Source organism: Bos taurus, chromosome 10 (assembly GCF_002263795.3).
Source record: "Bos taurus isolate L1 Dominette 01449 registration number 42190680 breed Hereford chromosome 10, ARS-UCD2.0, whole genome shotgun sequence".
Classification (NCBI taxonomy): Eukaryota; Metazoa; Chordata; class Mammalia; order Artiodactyla; family Bovidae; genus Bos; species Bos taurus.
In genome coordinates this window covers 86934664-86962198 of record NC_037337.1, presented here as the reverse complement: position 1 = coordinate 86962198, position 27535 = coordinate 86934664, and the positions used below count along the sequence as shown (strand labels likewise).

General features: G+C 41.4%; 1 protein-coding gene and 1 long non-coding RNA gene across 3 annotated transcripts in view; one reads left to right on the top strand and one right to left on the bottom strand.

The window, feature by feature from the left end:
- Positions 1–27535, bottom strand: part of TTLL5 (tubulin tyrosine ligase like 5) — a 317558-nt gene that overhangs the window by 272505 nt on the left and 17518 nt on the right. Inside the window, 7 exon segments of the mRNA XM_059890944.1 lie at positions 5604–5688; positions 6113–6182; positions 13575–13657; positions 18828–18872; positions 18875–18957; positions 22451–22557; positions 23839–23921. Coding sequence (XP_059746927.1) covers positions 5604–5688; positions 6113–6182; positions 13575–13657; positions 18828–18872; positions 18875–18957; positions 22451–22557; positions 23839–23921 — 556 coding nt within the window.
- LOC104973250 (uncharacterized) lies at positions 6–27535 on the top strand. Of its 2 annotated transcripts, none has more exons than XR_009496247.1 (3): positions 6–608; positions 5302–5392; positions 25957–27535. It is a non-coding gene; the product is annotated as an uncharacterized lncRNA (long non-coding RNA). The 2 variants fall into 2 exon arrangements; XR_809512.4 differs by lacking the exon at positions 25957–27535 and adding an exon at positions 6599–8733.

Genomic DNA, 27535 nt, shown 5'->3' with positions numbered 1-27535 from the left:
AGGACAGTTAAAACCGCACCCCCGACCCCGCTTTGATAGCTACATATTCTAACAAACATTCACCACCACTGCACAAAGTAAGAGGAGGCCAGCTCTCAGGAGACCCTGGCTGTGGCACACGTGTTATCTTTCAGCAGGTGGAACCCGTTCAGAGCCAGAAAGGCCTGGAGGATGAAGAGACGGCACCTCGGGCAGTCTTGCCAGAAGCCACTGGGTTTCATCCCGGCCTGACCCAGAAAAATCTCATGGAAGAGAACGAGAGGCCCACCAGCTCTCTGATCTGCTGTCAACCAGCTGCGGCCGGAGACTGCCAAAGTGCTGCGATGACTAGGCAGCGCCCTGCGGAGCCGTCTGGGAGGGGATTACCAGCCTGATCCTCTGCTCTTCGGAGCCAGAAATGACTCAAACTTCACAAACAGCCGGGGCCTGCCAGGGAGGGTGACAATGAGCGCTGGAGAGGGTTTTCTCCCCCTGGTTGGTGTCTCTCCCCCCCTCTCACTGCGGTGGCAGATTCTGGACAGTGTGCAGCCTGTGAGGTAATCTGAATTCCTTGGCAACCGGCAAGTACCTGAATTCTTTCAAAACCACAGGAATCCAGCAGAGAAAAGGTAAATATCCCAGCGGAGCCAGTGTTAATTAGCAAGGAAGGCTACTGAAGAAGGAACTGGGGGTGGGGGAGGAAGGGAGAGGCATCTCAAATGCTTTGGGATCTTTTCTCAATTTCCACTGAACAATATGGCCGAGGAAGAAGAGGGGCGGTCCCCGACTTGGGCCTTGTCAGGGTCCCCTCCTCCCAGGCCAGAGCGTGAGTGGAACTTTCCTGGTTCCCTGGATGGACACTTTCATTTCCCCCCAGTGGCCAGCGCTACCTATCTTTGGGTCACCGGATAGCACATTTGGTTTTCAACTCAATTTGGTTTTAAGGTTTTTTTTTTTCCCCCTAACTTTTTATTTTTCCTGTTTCAGTGAAAATTTGGCTATTAGTTTTGTCTCCAAAAGGGCCTCGTCCAATCATTTAGACCACATACTGGATCCACCTAAAACTGTAAAATCCAGGACAAAGGCTTTTTGGATTCCACCTCTGACAGGAAAAAGAACCTACAGCATTTCGGTAGAGAACTGCACCCCTCTCTGGAAACTTGAGTGTCCCCTGCTGGTGCAAAACAGCAACACACACGTGAAACTCACAACTAGGACGGGGCAAAATGCTGGACTCAGATACCACTAACACAGTTTTTTTTTAAAGTCTCAATAATTGGCTCACATATAAGAAAATGATGAGAGTTTTTCTACTTCCTATGTAAACAAAGCAAGGACAAATCAAATGATTTACCTAGAAAGAACCTACTTTGGGTCTTTTTCTTCAGCAAATTTAAGAATGTAAAGAATTTACACAAAATTCTTTTTTCACAGAACTGTCTTGCAAAAAGAACTTAATCTTTCTGTCACTTAAACATGAATTTTGAGGCCCCAAATGGAAGTGATAAGGGATAAAATCATTCTTTTCTAAAGAAGGAAACCAATTACATTGCCACTGGTTCTGTCTCTTTAGGAAAGATTATGGTTTTTCTTGCTGAGCCTCAAAGTAAAATGGTCTAGTGATCTCATCCCGAACTGATTATCTTCAGTAATGTCTATTTAAAACACACGTGACCCAAGATTACTAGAGGCTGCAGAGCTGGAGATGCTGTAGACTATTGTTGAATGTAATGACACAGTCAAACGGCTTCTGAGGATTAAAAAGCAACAGATGAATGCCAAGATACACAGTGGTTAAGACACAGGGACTTAGGCACATGGAAGCTATTGTGCAGAGCATATGCACCCTCCCAGGACTAATAGCCTATCATAATGAACCATTGTAAGGATTTCACATTCACCTAAGGCGATGGCACCCCTCTCCAGTACTCTTGCCTGGCAAATCCCATGGACGGAGGAGCCTGGGGGGCTGCAGTCCATAGAGTCGCGAAGAGTCGGATACGACGGAGCGACTTCCCTTTCACTTTTCACTTTCACGCATTGGAGAGGGAAATGGCAACCCACTCCAGTGTTCTTGCCTGGAGAATCCCAGGGACGGGGGAGCCTGGTGGGCTGCCGTCTATGGGGTCGCACAGAGTCTGACACAACTGAAGTGACTTAGCACGAGTAGCAGCAGCATACTTTCAGGTAAAATAAGCCAAAGCCTTGAAAATTCATTTTTTTTTTTTGTTCAATTTAATCCAAATTTTTACAAAGTTGTTTTCCAAATTATTCTGAGGAAGAGCGTCCACTTTTTAAATATACATATATATACTCAGTTCCAGCTGGAGGCAAGAGACAAGAGTTACTCAGGTCAGTGGTTTCTGACTTCCAACGCACACCCAACAGCCAAAGCACTTGCATGTCTGTAGTAAACTCTATAATAAATATCAGTACTGCTCTCATTTCATATCCGAATGACTGAGGCTTAAAACGACACCAAATTTTACCAATAGAGAGGGTGTTAATATTGTGGGTGAAATACCTTTGGAATAATATGCAAAACACAGCGCGATGAGATCCTGGAGAAACAGTGAGCATAACCTTGAGGCCTTCTCCCCATTCAAGAAGCCCAGTCTAGACTAGATATTCAGTGCTGCTCCTCACGCTCTATGTGATTCCTCCCCCAACTACCAAAGAACAAGAATGTCAGAACACGAAGATTGTTTTGTGTGGCCACGGGTGTCTACCCAGGTCATCTCATCCTAATTCTGCAACAAGCACAGTAAATGACATTTAATAGAAATATGATGATGGACAGTCACAGCTGGTTTAAAATTTACAAATATAGGCTCTCATGAACCCTCTTAAAAAAAAAAAAAAAAAAAAAGAGGTCCAGTTTAGTACATTACCATACATCAAATAGATGGCCAATGGGAATTCTCAGTATGACTCAGGGAACTCAAGCTGGGGCTCTGTAACAACCTACAAGGGTGAGATGGGGAGGGAGGTGGGAGGTAGGCGCAGGAGGGAGCGGACATGTGTATACCTATGGCTGATTCATGCTGATGTTTGGCAGAAACTCACACAGGACTATAAAGCAATTATCCTTCAATTAAAAGTAAATAAATTTTAAAAATAAAAGGAGTCCAGTTTAGAACTTACAATTGCAGGAGGAAAGACAGCTAGGGAGTTTGGGACGGACATATACATGCGACTGTATTTAAAGTGAATAACCAACAGGGACCTACTATAGGACACGAAACTCTGCTCAACATTAGGTGACAGCCTGGATGGGAGGTGAGTTCAGGGGAGAATGAGTTCCTTTGCTGTTCACCTGCAATTATCACAACGTTGTTAAACAGCTATGCTGCTGCTGCTGCTGAGTCACTTCAGTCGTGTCCGACTCTGTGCGACCCCACAGACGGCAGCCCACCAGGCTCCCCCGTCCCTGGCATTCTCCAGGCAAGAACACTGGAGTGGCTTGCCATTTCCTTCTCCAATGCAGGAAAGTGAAAAGTGAAAGTGAAGTCGCTCAGTCGTGTCTGACCCTCAGCGACCCCATGGACTACAGCCTACCAGGCTCCTCCATCCATGGGATTTTCCAGGCAAGAGTACTGGAGTGGGGTGTTGAACAGCTATACTCCAATACAAAATAAAAAGTTAAAAAAAAAAAAAAAGAAGTCCAGTTTATGGCAGGACATAATCAGTTCCTGAGAAGGGTACAGGAGACAAGTTGAATGAGGATGAGTGGAGGTGAAGAAGCTCATGACACACACAGGAGGGAAGCTCAGACATCTCAGATTACAAAAGGGACCCTCAGCACTTTATACACCTGAGCAGAAGTCAGGGGCCCATTTCACTGTCTTCTCATTCTAGGTAATATACTCAGCTTTTATCCCTATACATCAGAATCTGAGAGCACAAGTGTCTCAAAACACTACAGAAAACTTTTCCAGGAAAATATGATTAGAGTTAGTAGTTTGTGCCCAGATACCTGGTTCAGCCCTTTATCTAAACACTGAGAAATGTTTTCGTTTTTCTCCCCCTCAATTTTCAAGGAACCAGAGATCAGAACTAGGGTGCTTCAGTGGCCATCAGTGTTCCCAGGATTTAAACTCAAAAATCTTAGTAAAGAATATGACCAGGCTTATAAATGCTGTCAGTGCCACCTAGAGGTAAAGGGAAGACATGGCTCAAGCAGTTAGAATCCAGTTGAGTGTTCTCGCCCTCGGACCCTAGTCACAGGATGTATCAAAAACGTCGAAGTCTAAAAAATAATTAAAATATGATTCTAAAAGAACAGTTACCAGAATATAATAATATATGTCAAAACACCAATAATTATATGGATAGCCTTCTTTTATTCATGGTATTTCTCATCTTTGAAGTACATTTTCTAAAACACAGAAATACGTATAGGCCATGCTTTTTACAGATGCAAACCACCTCCTAAAGTACTACACTATATAAGGAACTTCAGAGCAAGCTACTTGGGGAAAAAAAAGTATATATATATATATATCGGAGAAGGCGATGGCACCCCACTCCAGTACTCTTGCCTGGAAAATCCCATGGATGTAGAAGCCTGGTAGGCTGCAGTCCATTGGGTCACTAAGAGTTGGACACGACTGAGCGATTTCACTTTCAGTTTTCACTTTCATGCACTGGAGAAGGAAATGGCAAGCCACTCCAGTGTTCTTGCCTGGAGAATCCCAGGGACGGGGGAGTTTGGTGGGCTGCCATCTACGGGGTCACACAGAGTCGGACACAACTGAAGCGACTTAGCTTTTATATATATATATATATATATATATATATATATGAAAAGAACACAAACACACCAAATTTATCCTTATTTTAAACGATTTAAGGGGTCTAAAATAACACTGTCAGCTGTAAAATTTTATGGATACAGGAAGTGAAACTTCAAATTAAGTTGAACTTTATTTTGTAAGTCACACTACCTTAAAACCTACAAAGTACCTCAAGAAAAACAAAAATATATGTGTGTGTGTGTGTGTGTATAAAATCCCTAAAAATATATTAAAGACTTGTAAATTAAAAAAAAAAAAAAAGTGGCTAATGCCCCTCTCTTAAATACAAGAGGTCATGAAACAGCTCAAGCCTTCAGCTCTGGAGTCAGATCCAGGGGTTTAAATGCCCTCTCCACTGTCAACCAGTTGGAGACGTCAGGGAAGTGACTTCAAGTTTCCTTAACTCTCTAAGCCTCAGTTCCTTCAGCTACAAAATTACCTCAACTTTAAGGTTGTTGTGAGCATTACAATAAATGTCCGGTATATAACAGCTATATACATGTGGGATTTTTTTTTTCCTTTCTAGAACATTTGTGAAGCATAGTGGCCCGAGAATTTTCCTACCTTATCACCGCTGCATGAGAGCACAATATGATCCTGGATCCCAGCTGGGAAAGGTAAGCGTGTACATATACAGGCTTATTCACGTGCATGGATATGCGGGTGAGACTGTGAATGAAACTAAGACTGATTTCTGTAATCTGAAGCTCCTCTGGGGACACTCCTGTTTTCCTGAGTTGAATACAACAGGAACGATGACCTGACCTTAACACACTCTTCAGTGGGTCAACTCACATTAGCAACACCCTACACCCGAGGGTCTCTTACCGAGCTAGTCCTTCTTCATAGAGATAGATGACAAGAGGGTCATAGGAAGTCACGAGCACATAGAGGCGCACATCAAATTTGAAATCTAGAAAAAAAAACAGGGTGCAAAGGGAAAAACTAAGCTCTTGGTTTTGTTACAGAACTGAACAGGACAACTGTAACAGAGAAATGTGAAAGAAAAAACAGTCCTCTCCCCCAGGAAACAAACACTGTGCACACACCTTACCTTTGAGGATAAATAATGATTATACCACATAAACATATATAGTTTCCATACATATCTGTTACTATTATAACAAGAGAACACACTGTTTTTTATCATCTCAAAATCATCTTCAAAGTAATCCCATGAGGTAGGTAAGAAACCAGCTTCATCTCTGGAGTCACAGTTGCCAAGCATTTCACACTAGCTTAATAAACACTTACTAGAGAAGACTATAAAAATGTTAAAAAAAAAAAAATTTGGTGAGATCTAGCCCAATCCAGTCAAAGGCTTAATCACAACTCACCATCTATGAGCAGGGGGTTGTTAATATAACGGGAGACCAGGATGTTCTCTTCCAGGGAAATCTGGTTCGGCTGTTGAGCAAAGAGAAAACTGAAAGGTCAAAATGCAAAGGAAACCTAGCTTACTGTAAAGAAGCTAAGTTCTTAACCTTTGAGAAATGATAATATGGAAAACTAAAACTTTAAGAAAAGTTTTCCTCTAAGCTACCCATACATTAGTTGGCCATATAATATACCACTTCCATAAACATTGTGAGAATCCAGTTATTGGGGCCGGGGGGGGGGGGGGGGGGGCGGGGAGGGATTTACACAGCACCTCTCCCATAATAAACAGAATCTAAACAGCTCTAAAGATTTTTATACATGATATTAAATACTTAAATACCAAGAAAATAAAAGTTACTTAAAAAAAATAAATAAAAACTTGCATTCTCCCAATGTAAATAAAGCACATTGGATATTTTAAAATACCACCATTATTCTTACAGGAAGGCTTTCATCAAGTTACTCAGAAATTTACAGATCTTTCTACAAAGGATTCTGGCATTTTCCCCGTGAAATGGGATGGATGTTTCATTGATTCACTTAATAGTGCTTACTGTGCCACTGTAAGTAAAGATTGAACTAGATCTCTTAAAGATTTTTTTCAATGAAAAAGAATTGCCTATACAATAAATAATGATGAGTATTGATGGGTGCTGCATAAGGCACTGGGGATACAGTGATGAAGTAAACAGATGAGATCCCTGCCCTCACGGAGCCCAAGCTCTACTCCCAAAGAGTCTGATGACTGGGGAGAGGGAGAGCAAAATACAGAATTTAAAAGAACACAAAGCAGCATGTCTACAGGTGTGAGATGTGAGGTTGCCCAGTGGAAATGCAGACCTGCCAGGAGGACCAGTCAGGGAAGGCTGGTTCAGGATGAGTAGGTTCAGAAGGGAGTGTTGAAAGCTAGCAAGCACACGGTGGAAAGGAAAGGAGGCCGGTGTGTAAAGACAAAGCCCAGGTAGAAAGGAGAGTGGGCAGATTCAGTGACCTAGGGCTAAAAGATTCAATTGGGAAATAATGAAAAATATGGTTAGATAATTAGAAAGGAAGACCCCACTGGCAAAGGGATTTAAACCCCTGGTAAGAGGAATTTAGATTGAACATAGTGGGAAACAGGAAATTACTGTAGATTCTTGATTAAAGATCTGGAACAGAACAACTCCAAGTGAGATGAAGACAGAAAAAATCAGCTGTCAGTCACCACAATCCGTACGGGACAAAAGGACTCGAAAAGGAAAGCGTCTCTGATGATAATTGTGAAAATAACAACTATAGTAGCAGCAACAGACACACTATTAACATTAGCAGGAAAAAAAATTACAAGCGTACCGAACGTCTGCTATGTGCTAACATTGCTCTTATCCTTCACAAGTATTATTTCATTTAATCATCATCTAACACCCACATGGTAGGTCTAACACCATCCAAATATTATGGATGAGGAGCGAGTCAGAGAGGGTTAGGAAACTGCTCAAAGTCACACAGCTAAGAAGTGATAGAGCACCATTTGAACCCAGTCTGCCTCAGAAACTCAGTTCTTAAGCACTATTTTCAACTTTTCTCCCAAGTTCTGACCTAAAATAACTGTCCCCCCAATTCAAAAGTTGTCTTTATAAAAATGTATTTGTTATCCTAAGTACTACAGTTTTGTTTTTTTTTTAAAAGGATAATTTTGTGACCCCGGGGTGAAGATGATAAGATTTCCCTCTCATTTCCCACTGCTGCCATCTCACTCAGAACACAACTTCACAAGCCATTTCTATGCATCATACGGACACTACAACATCACTACTGATTCATGCTTTGGCTCTGGTCACCCACACCATTTCCTGATCAGTTTCTCACGCAGACTATCTCTATTTTGAGTCAGCTTAGGGTGTAAGAACTGATGCAATCACAGTACAAAGCAGCAAGCTACAGGCTGTGTTCCAAACCTAAAAGTAAACAATTGCAGCTCTTTTTCTACTAAGTAACACCTACAGGCTACAATGGATACTTGACCACCCAATCTCACCACCCAGCTTTCCTAGGAACCAGAGAGGACACTGGTAATGGTCTTCACTCTATGACACTCTAGCTAACGTCCACGCTCATTTCCTCTCTTTCCTTCCTCATTATATACATTTGTCCTTTGAGTTATGCAGAACATAACCTCTTACACTGTTCAGATAACTTGTTCAATGGTCTATACCTCTCATTTCTGTCTGCATGAGGAATTAAACTGTAAGTTCACACAAGAATGGTTTTGAATACAGTTTTTTTTTTTTTTTTGTATACTATAATATACAGATAAGCAACTAATGAAATCTCTAACATCTTCAAGCCTTTTTCATATTTTCATCCAAATATTTTCTTGATATTTTCATCCATCCCCAATTAACTCATTTTAAATGATGTAAATTCTAAGCTCAAATTGCCCTCCTAAGTATGCTAAAGCAAGAATCTGAATTGTCGGGAAACACATCCATTTTTCTAATTTGACTTTAAAGCTCATGGTATCTGTTAAGTTATTGTAAGATAGAACGGTACAGCGGTCAAGAGGGTATGCTCTGGAACCAGGCAGGCCTGAGTTAAAATCTTCACTTACTAAGGAAGGAATAGTAACGACCTTTTAGGATTCTCATAAAAAAGACTAAGTGAGATTGTATTTGGGAGGTACAGTGGTAGGCACATGGTAAATGCTCAAGGAATATCAGTTATTATTAGTACTGCAAACTCAACAGTATCTGTGTAGTTCCATTTACTGAGTACCACAATCCAATAGCATGCCTCATAGCATGCCATATACCACTCATATGATTCAGTGCACTCAGTTATAATGAAGAGACGTAAGAATTAGGAGACAATCCCTATTCCCACAATAAAGAGTCATAAGAATTAGGAGATGATCCTACTCCTCAGGCAGGCTGGCACCTGGCAGGCAGCAGGGACGTCCTAAATATCTGTTGAACAGTGAGACCTATGAGCGTATGGAGAGCATATGAGCAGACAGAAACAAGAGAGCTGTGGAGAATTATATTCACAAACAGAGGGGTGAACAGTGACCTAAATACTCTTCTAACCATAACTCTCCTGATACTTCAAAATTTCAGAGAAGATATGCGTATCGTATTTACCAAGGATAATGTGTGAGACAAGGATGACTAAACTTGATTTCCATAATCAAATCCATACCTTAATCGGAAAACACCAGATCTTTTCCCTCCTTGATTTGAATATACTAAATTGGGAAAATATGGCATTTAGTCACGGTTACTGAAGGAGCTGGAGCAAACTCGACTCTGCTCCTTTATGCTGTGTTTCCAGAGTTAAAGAGCCCAGCACAGAGACCAGCCAAGATGCTCCCACCTGTAGGAGCTCACACTCCTCTCTCTTCAGTGTTACGTGCAAGGAATGCTTTTCCTATCCTTTGTCCTATTCTCGTAATGGCAAAAGTGGCTATTTGCAGATATTTTCCAAAAGGTTATGACTATTATGGGGAACTTTTAATGAGAGGCCCTTCTTGCTCCAGTGGGAAGACAGGGGAAGGTGTTTTTACTTGGCCCTCACACCTAACTCTGCCCTACCCTGCACGCCTCACCCACTCACACTAGTGGGGCTCACAGACCCTCCAGCAGAGCCCTCCCTCTCCATTCCCCTCGAGTCTAAAAGGAAAGCAGGCAGCAGCCTTGGAAAGAGTTACTTCATCTAGTTGGCTAATGGGTCACATATTCCATGGGAAAGGATCCAGGTATGGAACAGAGGAGATGGTGAGGCCGTGTGTGTGTGTGTGTGTGTGTGTGTGTGTGGTGTGTGTAGGGAGGGAGAGGAGCGTATTAACTGTATGGTTTGTAGGTCTGGGTAAGATGTGATAAAATTCCAGATCTGGAGAAAAATTGGGAATATTTTCCCATTACATCCACATGCTGCCAGCTCCCCTGGTGCTTGCTGGCATCTCCCCAGGCTTCTGTCTGGCACCTCCACCAAAGACCTCAAAGAATCAGACTCATTCCAAAGCTTCACTGAGGGAGAGGGGGCAGGCAAAGGGTCCCGCCAAGTACTTTGATCTCTGCAGGGGGTCTCCAGGGAGTTAGTCCAGGCAGAGGTGGGAGGCAGGAGGAGAGTCTGCCAAACGCGCCTTCTCTAAAGACTTGTCACCCCCTTTATGAGACAGGGAAGAGTCAGGGCACGGGGTTCTCAGCCCCACCAAGGAAAGTTTAACTTTTCTATTCTTTATGATGTTGATTTTAAAATAACAAATCACTAGGGCAAAAGAGCATTCCAAGAGAAAAACGTCCCAGATGAGCTGGGAATAGATCCTATTCTTTTTGACTCATGTCTAAGAAAATAAAAAGCTAACTTGTACCACAGTTGACTTTCAATAGCAATTCCATTTGGCAGCTCAAACCCAAACCCAAACGAGGGCCGTCTATGAGATTCAAACAACACTGGAGCTCCTGGCGCGGAGCTGGAGGAAAAGCTGTTGGACAGGAGCCGTCACACCAAGGTCAGAACAGAAACAAGAAAAGAGAGCTCTGCGGCATATGACCAGGGCCTTCTGTCCACAAAAGACCCGGGGCAGAAGCCCTCCGGAGTGACCCAAGGGCAAGGAGCAGGCCTTGTAGCCTGGGCCTGGGGCTGCACAGTTGCTGCATCAGAACCACATCCGGTATTTCTCCAGCATAAAAGGTCTGGCTATCAGTGTTTACTGTACAGTTTTTAGTCCAGACTGAATTTGAGGATTTTCCCATGTGAAAGACCCCTCAGAAAATCAGTTTCTGCACATATAGAAAGTAGCTCAGATCGTGTGCAGAGAAAGAGAATTGGGAAACTTGAGACGGTGTACCAACTGCACACACAACATCCATCTCCAGCTCTCCTCCCTTCCAGGGTCCCACTCGAAGGACAGAGAAGATATTTTTAAAAGAATGAAATGATAAATAACAAAGCTAGAAACAGTTAAAGGAACCAACAAAAGACCAAAGGTTTAAGGAAATCCTGAAAGACGGAAAGCAGATGGGAACAGGTTGAGAAAACAGCAGAGGAAGACCCAGCCCCACATATCACAGAGGGGAGAGTGATCTTCCCAAGAAGGCATCTGAGATGTTCCAAGCTGGCAGTGAACACGCATATGGAGAGCAGGAGGGAGCCAAGGGACAAGAATAGGATAATTAATTAACAAATGGTGTTTAAAACACTGCGGCCAACAGGCCTTCAACAGCCACAGCTTAGCCCTCAGAATGAAACCTAACGGGAGGACGTCTGTGTGCGTGGGCGCAGGGATCTGACAGAGGAGGGGAACTCTGCAACCCCGTGGCAGACACAAAAGGGAAAACAGGGGAAGGGCAGCGCCGCCCCAGAGGGAAATCGCCAAACTCCTCTGTTATAGCCTTGCGTTCCGGGAAACAAACTCACCCAGAAGGGCAATGCAGATAGTGGAGTGCAGGGAACCCGACCAATTTTTGTGAAAACCTTATAAATCCTAAGTGTACTTACTCAAACCTACCTCCCCAAGTTCCCTGAAACTAGTATGAACAAAGGAAAAGAAAGCAACAATCAAAGTTAACCCATGATTCATATGCCTTAAACTCGTGACTCGTATGCCTTAAGCCTAGGTAGTTAACCGTGGACAATTATCAATAGGCCTGTGGTCATACCCCAATAAGCATAATAGAATTTATGATTCTATTCGGTTACACAGATAATTAGGGTATTTGTTTAGGCGAGGGAGAGTCTAGGTAGGAGCCCTGGGGCTCTTCCATCCAGGGGGTCTGGTTTTCCAGTTGGTATGTCATTTCCATAGATACTGGGCATAGAGCTCAAAGTCCACAGTCCAGCCCAAGATGGAGTCCTCCTTTCAAGATGGAGCCTGTTCTGTCTGTTTCCTCCTTTACTTCCTTTAAATCCACAATCAGACCAGTCCTGTTTTGGCAAGGGAGAGGGAAGAGGCAACGATCCTCACCCACAGCAACCTACGGTGCAGACTGACAGTCAACAGGCCTTGCCCTTGCCACAAAGCTCAGTCCGCCCTCCTGTCCAGGGAATCGGTCCTATACAATGGCAGGGGGAACCCAGGCCGGCCGTCAATTTCAATCAGTCTACTCTTCCGTTCATTAGTATGACTCAACACTGAAGGTCACTAAAATTGAGAGAACACAATTTCAAGAGAAAAAAAAAAAGGGCCCAAGAAAAGTCATGGAACAAAAGAGAACTTTAAAAAGCTTTCAATCCGTATGGTCAGAAAGACCAGCTGGCAAACTGCATCTATTAAGCAATAACAAGATGTTATCCAGAAAAAAAAAAAAAAGGCAAATCGGAAAATAAGAGTTTTTGTACATTATGAGAGCTAATATAGAAATACAGTAGATGGAATGAATGATAAAATGGATCGCACTCAAACTGGTGATCCAGAAGATAATGATGGGAAAAGACAGAGAGTTTAAAATGGAAAAAAGTTGACATGAAGACCCAAAATGCTTCAAAAAGGAGTTTCAGAAGGAGAACAAGACAAAAATGAATGATTTTCCCTGAAATAAAGAAAAATCACTAGTTTCTAAACTGAAAGGGCTGACCAAATGTGCAGAAGGAAGTATGAACAAAGACCCAGACAGAAATATTGATTAAATTCCAGAATTCCCATCTGTAAAATTTCCGTAAGTTTAAATTTTTTACTCAACTTATAAAGCAGAGAAACTGAATCACAGTTATTGAAGAGAATGTAAACATGATAAACCTTTAAAATATAAAAACAATAAAAAAGTAATTGAACTTAGAGATGGAATGTGGAAGGGAGGATAGGAGGCGATATGCGTGCAGTGAATATCAAACTGAGAATTAAGAAACAAAATGTAAAGTTGAGAAAAGATAAAACACAAATCAACTGTACTGAGTTACTAACTACTGTTAAAAGTCTAATGAGTGAGACTGGGGTTAAGACTTTATTTACTCTGTATATCTGTCCAACTGAAAAACAACTTTTAATGAGGATCTGGCAAAGAATCAAGATACTGATGACTTCTGAAAAAAGAAGCGGATGAGGAGGAAGAAGGGGGGCTGGCAGGAGCAACAAGGATGCCATGCCGAATTAAATTAAGGTTAATTTGCTTGATGATCTTGAGGGTAGGAACCCACAGTTCTCCCCACGATAGAAATTAAATGTACGTGCTACCAGCTAATGCTTAGTGTGGAGGAATTTGCAAGACAGAATGCTGAAAGCAGAAAAAGTACTTCTTTTCTGTTGACAGTAAAGGCTGCCCTCCCCCCAAATTCAATCAAGTGACATTAGCTGTAGAGTAACTGCTGGCACGGGAGGAGGTTACTGCCAGTAAGGTGAACAGTAGACTCATGCCCTCCCTCAAAGTACACTTCTGAACGCACACTCAGCTAACACAAAGGGAAGAACAAACAGAGTCAAGTGTGCCCCCATTACAAACTCACGTTGTTGATCAGGTAGACGCCCCGCCCCCTGGAAGAGGCCACTGGTTTTACGATCCAAGGTCCCCGGTCCTTTGAGTATGAATCTGCTCAAAATATTGGAAGACAAAAAAAAAGTGGGGGGAGAAAGAAAGGACATGAGTTTATTATCTCAAATTTCAACATGGTTATCTACTCAGGTACCCAAAGAATTTTCCAAATTTCCAAGTGAAGGACAGCAGCTAAAATAACCTGTATTTTTGGACTAGCCTTAAAAATGAGAAGATAGAGAGAGAAGGGAAAGAGATAAGGAGAAAAAAGGAGACAGCAAAATTACATAATGTATTTCTTCCATCATTTCCCTTCTTGAATGAGAAGATGAAGACAAAATAAGGCACATATTCAGATGTTAGTCTATTACTGTCACAAACCACCTTCAAGAATCTTGCAGGCCATGCAATCTCTATTACAACTACTCAATTCTGTCACTGTAGCTCAAAAGCCACCAGAAAGAATATGTAAACAAAGGGGCATGGCTGGGTCCCCCAAAACTTTATGGATGGACACCAAATTTCCTATGATTTCCACATGCCACAAAATTTTATTCATCTTTGATTTGTTTTTCCCCAACCATTTAAAAATGTAAAAACCATTTTTTTAGTTCATGGGACCAGATTTGACACAAAAGCTGGAGTTTCCAGACACCTGTTCTACATAATGAAATACTAAGCAGACACACAAATGAGAATGTTATTAATGAGAGGCAATGAGCTCAAAGACAGGCTGCTGAGTGAAAAGAAGTCAAGTGCAAGGCACTGGTTATCATACACTCCATCTGGTCACAAACACACTCAAGTCATGTGCTAGTAAGCACTCAGAATATCTTTAGAAGGATATGTATAAATACTATACTGATCACTTCTGGGGAGAACTAGATGACTGAGAAAGAGAGGAGGAAAAAGGCTTTTCACTGATTATCGTTTTGTACTTCTCTTGTGCCATGACTATATTACCTTTCAAAAAATATAATTTATGTAATTTTAGAGTCTTGTAATGGATGGCATATTTACAGTTATAAGACAAATTAACCTTTATTAATCTCTATAAAGTGAAGCCACTGAATATATGTATATGTATCCCCAAATTTTGCCATTATCCCCAAATTCTGAGATTACAATAGATTGAAAACAAAAGGAACTATTAAAAGAAAACAAAAAGATTTTTTAAACTTCATTCATTCAGTACTTCTAAGTACCCAACACATGTCAAGCAGTTCTCGAGTGTGTGGAATGCAGATAGTCTTCACCTTCACAGAGATTAGCCCAGCAGAAAGCCAGACACTAAGCAAGAAATCAGACATTCACAAAGAGGAAGGAGGGGAACACAGGAATGCCACAGAAAATGACCACACCTCACTGGAGACAGAACCCTCTGGGAACAAATGAATGAAGAAAAAGCTTGTTTTCAGAACAGGGAAAATCTAGCTAAATGCAACTTCTGCCATCTAACACTTTTAACAAACCTTACTTTGTGGATGGGCCTTATCAGAAGTTGCTGCTTCTATTGGTGCTTCACTTTTATCATATTCTCAAAATCTTAAATACCAAAAATTTGTCCTTTATGCTAGGTGTTTCTCCTTGATTTGTTGTATTTCAGAACAAGGACTGATTTCTTTCACAGGTTGCAAAAATGTGCATCAGAAGCAGAGGCAGGGCAAAGAGCTGGGCAGTCTGTCAGGACGAAATATACTAGACCAGGGGCCTGCAATTCTTTCCAGTGCCTTCTAGCTCCTAGGGTGGCAGCATGCTCGGTCTAATGGAAAAAGCACTGAACCAGGAGTAGGAAGATCTGAGCTCTAATTATCCAGTCTCATCTTTAAAATGCAGGCTTTAAATTCAAATTATGAGATCTCTCATAATCCTACTATTAGGATTCTATAAGTTTACTGATTGCTATGAAATCCAGTCATCTGCAATTAACTGGCTGACATCAAAGTTTTGCCCATTCCTTTGAATTATTTCTGCCTCTCTTACATCTAAAGATAGCCAGAGCACACAATTCTGGCCCGTGAGGAGTAACCAGGAATCTGCTGGGCTGTAGGGTAAGGTCTCTGCCTTTCTGATATTGGCGCCACCCTGTCTGCCTTGCTGTTTCCTTCTTCCTGTTTAGAAAAGTTGTCCACTCGGGGGATGAGGCTGCAGCTGGCAAGATTTTTGGTTAGAATGTTTGGTGTCACAGACCTCCAACTGTACCACACACCATTACACTAGCAGCAGTGGCACTGGGAATCTAGCAAGATCTGGTCCGTATATTCCAAGCCTCACATTCTAATTACTGGAAACAGTTTGGCAATATCCAGGCTTTTTCATCTTCTGAGGCAGTGTTTGGTCTGTGGGCTTGGGCTCTGCAAAGATGCATTTCAGGTTTTCCCTTATAAGAACAGAAAGCTACAAATTCATGAGACCCGCCTTGACTGGTATCTCTAGCATCTTCAGGCAGCCCTCATGTTCCTCACCAGTTCTCTTCCAAAGGCCCATTGCAGGCTATTCACACGTCTTTCTGCCCCTCAAACACCCAAACCCATCCCTAGGCCCCTCATTCCTGGTATGTGTCCTCATCGCCCTCCTCACCAAGAAGGCTGGTGATTTGTAACATAAACCCACTCACCTGCTTCCCTCCCATTGAAAAGTGCTATCTCGATGACCACTTAGCTTCCTTCCTTCCACCTTTTAGGGGAGAGACTCACCCTTCTACTCACGCTCTTGATCAAACTCTCTCCTGTCTCGTCTGGGATCTCATTCCTTTGCTCGTATCTTCAACCTCTCTCTCCCCTCTGATTTCTCTGTGGTTCTTCCTCTCTCTCTTTTTCTCGTCCATGGTAATCATATCCACCTCCACATCTACAACTTCAAGAATCTATATCCCTGGCAAAAATTCAAAACTCCCCTTACAACTGCCTGTAAAACATCATCACGTGGAAGCCGGCAGGCACCTCAAACCCACACCAGGTCCAAACGTGACACTCCTCTTGCCCTTCTAGAATGCAGAACCCATTAGAATTTGAAGAATATTACGCAGTAGCAATTCCACTGAAAAACAGGTCAGGCTTGAACAGATGGGGCACTCTAACTCTATCCAACCTTCTGAATGAGCATTCAGCCCTCAAACCGGCCTCCAAAGGGTGGGGAAGAACCACAGAATAGGAACTAGTGGAGAGGGAGAAGGGAATTTTCAACTTAATATCCCTTTAGTGTTTAATACAGAATTATTCTAGACTTTGATTTCTCATTAGGGATTCAACAGCAGGAGGTGTTCACTGTCAGGAACCCTTTTACATTGCTGACATGGTAGCTGAGGCATTTTTAGGCTATCATGTTGGCTTCCTACATAATTTTTTTACTTTTTTTATGTAACAATGCATCTCAACATAACTTGAAATAGGAAATATTATTGAACATGTGTTATGTACCTATCAGGCCCCACTCCAAGTGCTTTCCATGTATCAAGCTACTTTAACATCCCAGCACTATAACATTCATACAGGTAACAGTCCCACTGAACAGAGGAGAAAGGTAAGACACAGGAGGTTCTGGTATCGTGGCTAAAACCCCTAACAAAAATCCCTAACTGCAAATGTTCAGCTCTGAGTACACTGTTGCTCTGAAGTTACCTTAATTCATGTACTGAATTCTCTGTTCTGACCCATTCCAAAGCCTGCTGTGGACCAACACTGAGCCACTAGTCCCAGCACGGGCAACAGGTGCTGTCAGAGGAACGGCCTCTCCGAGGTGAAGGAGGAGGCCTGTGACCACCCCTGACGCAAGTCCCAGAGGATGAACACCCCACTGGGCGACCAGACCAGACTCAAAGTCCAACAGGCTAACAGAATCAAAGCCAGGAAGTCTAGAGCAAACTTTCTCTTCCTCTTTCCATGCTTCCTCATAATAGAGGAAGAGTCTCTCTCTCAGACTTAGTGAGAAGAAAACTATCCGTCTATCCTGTGTCAAATCTGATCTCCCTCACAGAAGTGGCTTCTCTCAAGGGAGGTATTGAGAGATGGTCATTGTGTGCACACGCCCAGTGTCTTTAGCCACAAGGCACAGTGGTGAGGAGCTTGGCTTCTGGAACCAAACAGCTGTATAATCTACAGAAAGATACTTAACCTCTCTGTACCTTAGTCTTCTCACCTACAAAGCTGGGAGTAGTAACAGTTCCTACCTCAGAGTAAGGCACCACTTAGAAGAGGGCTTAACAGAAGGAAAATGTTCATCAGCTATTATCACTGCTTCTACTTCAGTTCAGCTCATTCGCTCAGTCGTGTCTGACTCTTTGTGACCCCATGGACTGCGGCACGCCAGGCCTCCCTGTCCATCACCAACTCCCAGAGTCTATTCAAACTCATGTCCCTTGAGTCAGTGATGCCACCCAGCCATCTCATCCTCTGTCGTCCCCTTCTCCTCCCACCTTCAATCTTTCCCAGCACAGGGTCTTTTCAAATGAGTCAGCTCTTCGCTTCTATTTAGACTCTCCCAAAAGACCTGCCTCACTCCTTCTCTGTACTTATGCCTCTTCTGTGCACTAAGCCTGTGCAGAGACAGGCTCTGCACACCAAGGAGCAAAACCTGAAATAGCCTGTCCCCTCTGTCTGGACATAAAGAGGTCTAAGTTCACTTTAAGGCAAAAGAAACAATGACACCTGTATGCAGGCCACACATTCCTATCTAGCTTAACCAGCAAGACAGCAGACATCCGCATTGCTATCTCACTCCCATGAATATATTTCAATTAGTCTAAACTCCAAGGAAACAGGGTGACAAACTGGCACCTCTAAACCCTATCACTAAAAGATGCGTGATACTTGTACCCCCGAAGAACATAAGTCACACATGTCCAAAAGTTGACGTGACAAACATTCCTTAAATGACAAGAGGAAGAGAGATACCAAAAAGGGTGCCTCTGTGGTTCATACGCAGAAGTACATTCTTCCTTACATGGGCACTAACTCACCAGTGAAGAAGGACTTTCCATGCTAGACAGGAGCACATTTATATGACACCCCAGTGTGTCCTTACATACCTGACACTGACAAGCTTACTAAGAATAAACACACACAGACATACTCAGCATAAAACAGTGTTAAAGTTATCTCTGCACCTGTTTTACTCAAGAAACAACTTTTTAAGCATTTGAAAAGCCCTTGGGAGTAAATAACTCTGCTCCAAGTTCAGTTGCTGGGAATGGGGATGAGGGATGGGGCACCAGGAGTCAAGCACTTACTACAGAATTCCGCATACTCAGCTGGCAGCAGGAAGGTCTGGGGAGGATGTGAAAAGCCTTGAATCCATGTGTATGCTGCATTCGAATGATGTTTTTGTACAGTCGGTCCTTCCGGGTTAGTTCATATGACCTAAGTTTCATAAAAGCATTGCCGTTTCAGTAAACTATGACTCAGAGGTTTTCCTATGTTAAAGAGTTCCCAGTTTATGAGCAGTTACTGAGGACAGTCTTATACCCCAAATCTATCACTTTGTCAAGGAAATGATCACCTTAAAACCAGGGCAATCACTGCTACCGATCAGGGACTGGAATCTGGCAAACTACAAAGATGGGCTTCAGTTAGCCATGACCGCACTCATGAGTCTCTGGTTTGTTGCACTATTTAAAGACCATCCAAGAATCTTTGCTGTAACCATTAAAAACACATTCCATCTGTTGCTCAGTTCAAAATTTTCACTTTGATTTCTTAAAATCAAAGGTTTCTTTGCAAGATCTAGGTATCACCAACACTTCTTCCTTACCCACTGTCCTCCTTGGATCTAGAGCAGAGGTCCTCAAATTTGAGTGTGCATAAGAATCACTCATAAAGTTCCTTAAAAATGAATGTTCCAAGATCACATCTCCCAAAATTGGGGGATGAAGTCTAGGATTCTGCATTTAAACATGCACTCCAGGTGATTTTGCTACAGATGGTCCAAAAAACTGATTTGGTCTAAATCAGTGATTTCTGAACTTGACTGAGATATGGATCACTCACTGCTTTTAAAATATATAACTTTCTAGGAATATATTTACCTAGAAAGATTAAGCACCTGGAAGGTGCTTTTTAAATATACACCTTCTCTGGAAATGGTGATTCCTTGAATCTGCAATTAAGACCTGTGACTGTAATGTACCCCCAGTGACGCTTATCATTAAGCAATTAGAAACAATAAACCAGAGGATAAGAAAAACAACACATTCTCGTACAGCTACCCAGTATTAGTGGTCTCCAAACATTTTTGCTTGGTACTCCTGATACAAATTTTGGGAAACCACATATCTTTTTAGTTGACATGTAAGATTTTTCATCATAAACTTAAATTGTTCCAAAGGATCTAACGAATGGCAAATATAGTTTTAAAATAAAACTATAACAGTATTCTTTTAAGTATATTCAAGGGAACCTCAATAACAATAGGATTCATTAGCCACTGTGCATTTTCTAAGTATTATAAAAGAAAGGCTCTCCTCATCAGTAAATATTTCACTTTTTTAAAATATTACATTTTTTACTGAAATTAACATATAAACAGGAAAATAAACAAGTCACAAATGCAGAGCATGATAAACTTCAGTCTGTGTGACCACCACTGAGCACAGAACATTCCCAGCACCCCAAAAGCCACCCTCATACTCCCACCCAGACATGACTCCCCACTTTTGTCCTTCCGTTTACTTCTTCCATTACATTTCCCACAAACAGCTTAGCCTACCATAACAGATTCAATACTTGTGTCTTTTACATTATATTATACCTTTTCTATAAGAAAAATGTGCATACAAATTGTATTTAATACTTTTTAATTTCCTGTGATCATAAGGCTGTGTCTGTTATCCATACATTGACCTATCATTACAGGAACACAGTACACAATTCATCAAAACACCATAAAGACTATAACTTTTGATTATAATATATATCAAACAAAAATCAATTTCTCCATTTTGATAATTACACTATGGTTATAACTGATGTTAACAAAAGGAAAACCAGGTAAAGAAAACAAAGGAATTCTGTATTATTTCTGCAACTTTTCTAAAAGTCTACAATTATTTAGAATAAAAAGTTACATTAAAAGAGCGCACAATAATATTGGAAACATTTTAAGTGTTTGCATTCTTCTTGTACATGAGTCAGCTGAGCTCCTACAATTCAAACAGGAGTCAAGAAAACAGGTTAGAATTTATGAATACTGAGTTCAAATTGAGATGGAATTCCTATATACCTACAGCGTATTTCAAAAGCTATTGAAATAAATAATATATTACTAACAGGCATTAGGAATGCAGTCTCTACTGTGGGCTATTTTAAGACTGTTTAAATATTTCTTTAAAATAGCTGCATCTGATTTACTTCAACTACCCAGTCACCCATTTAGAAAACCAGTCACATCTTCCAGACATTAAGGAAGAAACTAAGGTTTAAACTATTTTCTGCCCATGAAGCTCAAATATAAAATAAAACTGGAACCTGTTGAAAAGATTTAAAATACACATTTATCTAAGATGATGAAGAAATTATTTGATGTTGGAGACAGCATAAGCTGGGTATTTATACACATTAACTAAATATGAGACAGTAGAACTGAATAATCAAGAAGAAAACTTCATTTCATAAAAATGAGGAGTAAAATACATGAAGTGATTGAAAAGAAAACTTCTTGAGTGAGTAACTGGGGCATAAGTCCTGGAAATAAAATATAACATAACCACTGAGCAATTAACACAATTTTTATTAGATCTGCATCTCTTCATTAGATAGATGAGATTACCTGCCCTCTTCCCCAGCAGGCCATGTATCTCTCTGTCGTTGAATATTACTCACTGCTAGAATAAAGCAGGGGATTCAGCATCAATTCTATTCCTGTTTCCTCTTTCACAGATGTAAACACTGAGAAACAGAATAGCTAACACTTATATACAGTGTTTACTATGAGGCAGGCATGTGACGTTCTAAGCACTTCAGATCTTGATATCTAAAATCCTCACTATAGTCCTACAAAGTGTGTGTTATTAGTATCTTCTTTTTACAAATGAGGAAGCTGAAGCTCAGAAAGCTCACCTGCCCAAGATCAGTCAGCAGAGCTGAGATCGGGGCCCAGGTACCCTGGCTACAGAGCTCCTGCTTCTAGCTACCAAGCAGGATTGCCTCTCGAGGCTGACATTAACCTAATTGACTGGAAGAAGTTTAATACAGCAATGATCCTCAATTCTTTGAACTATTTACTAATTATAAGTCAAAAGCCAAAAGACGACCTATCATTAAAATTTATATTTAATGATTTATCAGCTGACAACTTGATCATGTCCTTCTTTAACTCTGTTAAAAAGCAAAGAAATGGAAATCACTAACAGGCTAAAAGATTCATTATACTATTATCTGGAGTAAACATCAATTTTTTTCATTCCATGTTTGGAACCCTGGAAAGTTTTACATCTCTGCATAATATACATATTAAGAATCTAGGTGGGCTATTCTTTTATAAAGGGGAAAAACAGTAAATGAAAAAGGAGGTGAGAGGTGAGACTCTAGCCACGTTGAGGGGCTCACATGCAGCTCGATTTGAGGAAAGAGAATCTATGGGATTTGCAATCCAGAGTAGTGTATTTTAAAACCATCCATCCTACAGAGCCCTCACAAAGTCTTCAACTACATCCAAGAAGGTGAATACCTCAGTTTGATTTATACACAGCTGCCCTATATCACAGACTTCCTTTTTTTTATTTATTTTTTCTTTTTTTTTTTTTCCTTTTTTTTTTTTTTTTTTCCTTTTTTTTAAAAGATGTTAATTAGCTCTGCTGGCTACATGCCTCGATGTCAGGTACCTTTAAATGGAGCAAAGTAGCTGCAAGAGCATTACCTGGGAAAGTGATTAACCTTTTGTGCTTCAGAGAGGGTACGAAGTAAGAAGGGCTTCAGGTGGGATCCTGTCCACATTAGGTTATAGTCAGTGCTGCTCGGATGAACCTAAGGCAGATAAAAAGACAAGATAAGAACCACCAGAGACAGCCCCTGGAAGAAAAATGGAAGAAAAAGCCATAGAGATTATTCACCCACAGAGCACTCATGGGGGTGGGCCCATTAGGATCTGAGCCTAGTAAGACAAAAAAGCTGAGTGTAAGAACACGGGCATAAGCAAGTTTAAAGAACTGTGAGAGTTGGGCAAGTACTACCTACAAAGAGTAGAATTAACTCTTTTATAGAAGTCCATGATACCTCTTAATATTATTACATATCAAAGTAAGAGATGAGGACTCCCTTATCAGACTGTCCTTGCAGATGCTGAGTATAAAGTGATATCAGATCTAAAACCTTATACCAACTCAGAATTCATTCATTCACTAGAATTCATTTGTTCATTCATTCAACAATTATGTATCCTCTGCCTCTGATGTAGCAGGTACCACTTTAAACCCTGTAGATAAAAGATCAACAAAGACAGGATATAAACTGGTATCAGAACTTCCTCAAAATGTCTACTTCACATCTCAATGTAAGATAAGAAGTGAACAACTAGACTTTTATCAATTGTCTCAAAATATCTACAATGAAAGTCTGTCCAGCATTTTTACCTGTCCCTATTGATACCAACATCCCCATTTTCCCAATTTTCTTTTAAAGGATCTGCCAATCGCCCACCCCTCCTTTCCCCCAAGGAGTGGACCCTTGACTCAAGCTAGTCCAATCATTCCATCTCCAGAATACAGCTCTTGAGTGGAGAAAGGCATAAGGACAATGAATAGAGTCAATTAATTCCACAGCAGCAAAGGTGGTCCTGAAGACTTCTGTTGCCAGATCCCTAGGGCTATTGCAGTCTCCCTTTCAAAGGCCTGCTTTTTCAGCTGTTCCTCTGATTCTGCTAGCCACTTTATGCACATCTTTACTACAAATTCCTTTTCCTTTTTGGTTTAAGTTAGGCAGAGTCTGTTTCTGTTGCTTATAATCAAAGAGCTCTAACTGAGTATTAGACAATTCCTTATGGACATCTCTGCCTCTAGCCCATGCCTAAAAACATAGCAAGGAAAAAAATTAAAAAAAAAAAAAAAAACAAACCCACACAATCTTGTGGAAATGTTTTCCATGTATTTCATGGTAAAGCCACTCAGAAAGTCAATGCAAATTCTGCATCATCTCTAAGTAGGGGTCCCATGTACTTTCTAGAGCTAGCCTTGTTAGATCATAGTCAGTTAGGTAGCTGGGACTTTCAGCTTTTGAGCAAATCAGGTAAGGTAATGAAAATGAGCTTACTTCATGAAATCCATGGGCTGTCAGAATGCTGCGTACCAGGCGACTGTCTGTTCGTACAATCTTGTAAGACAAGTGATAACGTTCTAAAGAAAAACAGAATCAAGTTCAATAACAGGAAAGTTAACTGTGGAGAAAGGCATAAAAGAGATAAACAGTAATATGGTGGCTGCCGTATCGTAATTACACAAAATAACATTATACTGCTATCCTTATGCTACTAATAAGTGGATTATTTTGGAACAAGGGGATCTTAACCAGAGAACCTGAGGTCCATGGGGCTTCACAAAACATGGGGTGGAGGTGGGGGGAGAAATGACATCCTTGTTTTCAGTAATTTCTAGTTGCAATTTAACAGTACCTTCAATCAGGAATGTAAGCAGCAAAGCGGAATGGTACTAGCAGTGCCTGTGACCCTGCCGCCCAGAGACAGCAAGTACTCTAAGATTCTTCTACAGTTGTTCAGTTATCTTAGAAAACCCCTTATTCTCAGGAGTTCCTTGGTGGCCTAGTGGTTAGGACTCTAGGTTTTTCACTGCGGTGGCCTGGGATCAGTCCCTGGTTGGAGAACTGAGATACTTGCAAGCGGCAAGGCACAGCCCCCCAAAAAAATCACTTATTCTCACAGTATTTAAAAATTAATAGAGTTAACAGACCCACAACTAAGTCATGTTATTTAGCACACTAATAAAAAGCATACATATCACAAACTTGGTTTTGAAAAATATTCTGAGACTATATTTCAATACAATTTATTTTCTTTGTAGTCTTGTGTATCTTTAAAATACACCTAAAAAACATTAGTCTGAGAAGAGACCCACAGGCTTCCCCATACTGCCAACACCACTCACTACACCAAAAAAGGCTAGGAAGCCCTGTTCTAGATAGCCCCATGTGCAACAATTCTGATCACCAGCATATCTTAGACCAGAGACATGATAAACTGGTGATGTGCGGATCGAAACCAATCTGCAGACCTGGCTTCTTTGTTCTCATTGTGCTTTAAAAAAAAAAGTTGAGGGGGGCTTCCCTGGTGGCTCAGGGATAAAGGATCTGCCTGCCAATGCAGAAGACCCAGGTTCCACCCCTGATCCAGGAAGGTCCCACATGCCACCACAGAGCCACTAAGCCGGTGTGTCACAACTATGAAGCCTGTACTCTAGAGCCTGGGAGCCTCAACCACTGAGCCTCTTGTGCCGCAGCTACTGAAACCCTCATGGCCCAGAGCTCATGCTCAGCAACAAGAGAATTCACCCCAATGAGACGCCTGCACACTGCCATTAGAGAGTAGCCTCCACTCACCCCAGCTAGAGGAAAACCTGTGCAGCAAGGAAGACTCAGCACAGCCAAAAAAAAAAAAAATTTTAATGTGTTAAAATAGATAAATAAAATCGAGGGACTTCCCTGGTGATCCAGTGGGTAAGACTCCACACCACCAATGCACACCAATGCAGGAGGCCCGGGTTTGATCCCTAGTCAGGGAGCTATAATAGATACCGCATGCCACAACAAAGACTGAAGATTCCGTGTGCCACAACTAAGACCCCGTGCAGCCAAATAAATGAATTAAAAATATTTTTTAAAAATTAAAAAAAAATTAAATTATTTTCTAATCTTTTGCAATTAGAGGAATTCATATAAAAATATAGATTTCTGGACTTCTCTTGAAAACCCTGGTGACCCTGGGCTCTCCCTTTGGCAAGGCAACAGTCAAGCAGAGACGTGCACATGCTTCTGTCAGTACAGACCCTCACTGTCCAGGGTTCAGCACCTTCACCACTTGGCCTGCCTTAGCCATTTCCTGCCAGGCCCCAGAGAGCACTCTGCGCTTGTGACTCCTGGCTAAGAAGAATGTCTGTAATCATGTGAGGCTTCTATATACCCCGAAAGACTAACATTTTCCCTGGCCCATTATATTCAATCTCTTTCTACACATCACTATAAATTGTTAGCTAAGAGAGATGGGAATACCAGACCACCTGACCTGCCTCTTGAGAAACATGTATGCAGGTCAGGAAGCAACAGTTAGAACTGGACATGGAACAACAGACTGGTTCCAAATAGGAAAAGGAGTACGTCAAGGCTGTATATTGTCACCCTGCTTATTTAATTTATACGCAGACTACATCATGAGAAATGCTGGTCTGGAAGAAGCACAAGCTGGAATCAAGATTGCTGGGAGAAATATCAATAACCTCAGATATGCAGATGACACCACCCTTATGGCAGAAAGTGAAGAGGAACTAAAGAGCCTCTTGATGAAAGTGAAAGAGGAGAGTGAAAAAGTTGGCTTAAAGCTCAACATTCAGAAAACGAAGATCATGGCATCTGGTTCCATCACTTCATGGCAAATAGATGGGGAAACAGTGGAAACAGTGTCAGACTTTATTTTTCTGGGCTCCAAAATCACTGCAGATGGTGACTGCAGCCATGAAATTAAAAGACGCTTACTCCTTGGAAGGAAAGTTATGACCAACCTAGATAGCATATTCAAAAGCAGAGACATTACTTTGCCAACAAAGGTCCATCTAGTCAAGGCTATGGTTTTTCCAGTGGTCATGTATGGATGTGAGAGTTGGACTGTGAAGAAGGCTGAGTGCCGAAGAACTGATGCTTTTGAACTGTGGTGTTGGAGAAGACTCTTGAGAGTCCCTTGGACTTCAAGGAGATCCAACCAGTCCATCCCAAAAGAGATCAGTCCTGGGATTTCTTTGGAAGGTCTGATGCTAAACCTGAAACTCCAATACTTTGGCCACCTCATGCAAAGAGTTGACTCATTGGAAAAGACTCTGATGTTGGGAGGGATTGGGGGCAGGAGGAGAAGGGGATGACAGAGGATGAGATGGCTGGATGGCATCCCCAACTTGATGGACAAGAGTTTGCGTGAAGTCCGGGAGTTGGTGATGGACAGGGAGGCCTGGCATGCTGCAGTTCATGGGGTCGCAAAGAGTCGGACACGACTGAGCAACTGAACTGAACTGAAGAATTTGGCAGAATGAATTTTTTTTAAAGGACTGCACACTGAACAATTTCTGAGTGAGTATAATACAGAAACATATGAACAGGCTCTGGAACAAAATTCAGCCTCAAGAGTCAAAGATAAGCATTTCTTTTTATAACTTTATGTGAAAACATTCATAAATCCCTGCTGCCACTTGCCCAGCCCTAGCAGGAACACCGTGCCAAGCAGACACAGGAGGACTGGAACCATAAGGCCAGACACTCCATACTTCTCATTCCCACAGCAAACTTGTAAAGCCCAGGTACGGAGTTTTCCTAATGGTCAATCACTGTTATATTGTCTTTACAATATTGTTATAAGAAAAGCAGTGGGAAGTATAATATAAGAAACAGCACAGTACAATGCTCAAGAGCGTGTGTTCTAAAGTTTCCTAGAGCTTATCTCTATAAAAACGATCAATACGAAGAGGAATTAGCTGAACTGTTTCACTCTAGCAATAAGTAATATTCAACTATGGATAAACGATCCAACTAATTTTGTAAATGCACAATTCATATATTAAGAAATGGATTTCTATTTTTTCTACTTTTATGTTTATTACTTATTGAAGTTTTAATTTACTCATACTGTTTTTCTCAATTTTGTATATTCATTAAGATTGTGACATAGCTTAATCCAGGGTACATATTCAGTTTCTGGAGATACAATGATCACAATAAATTTAAAAGGTTTTTTGGA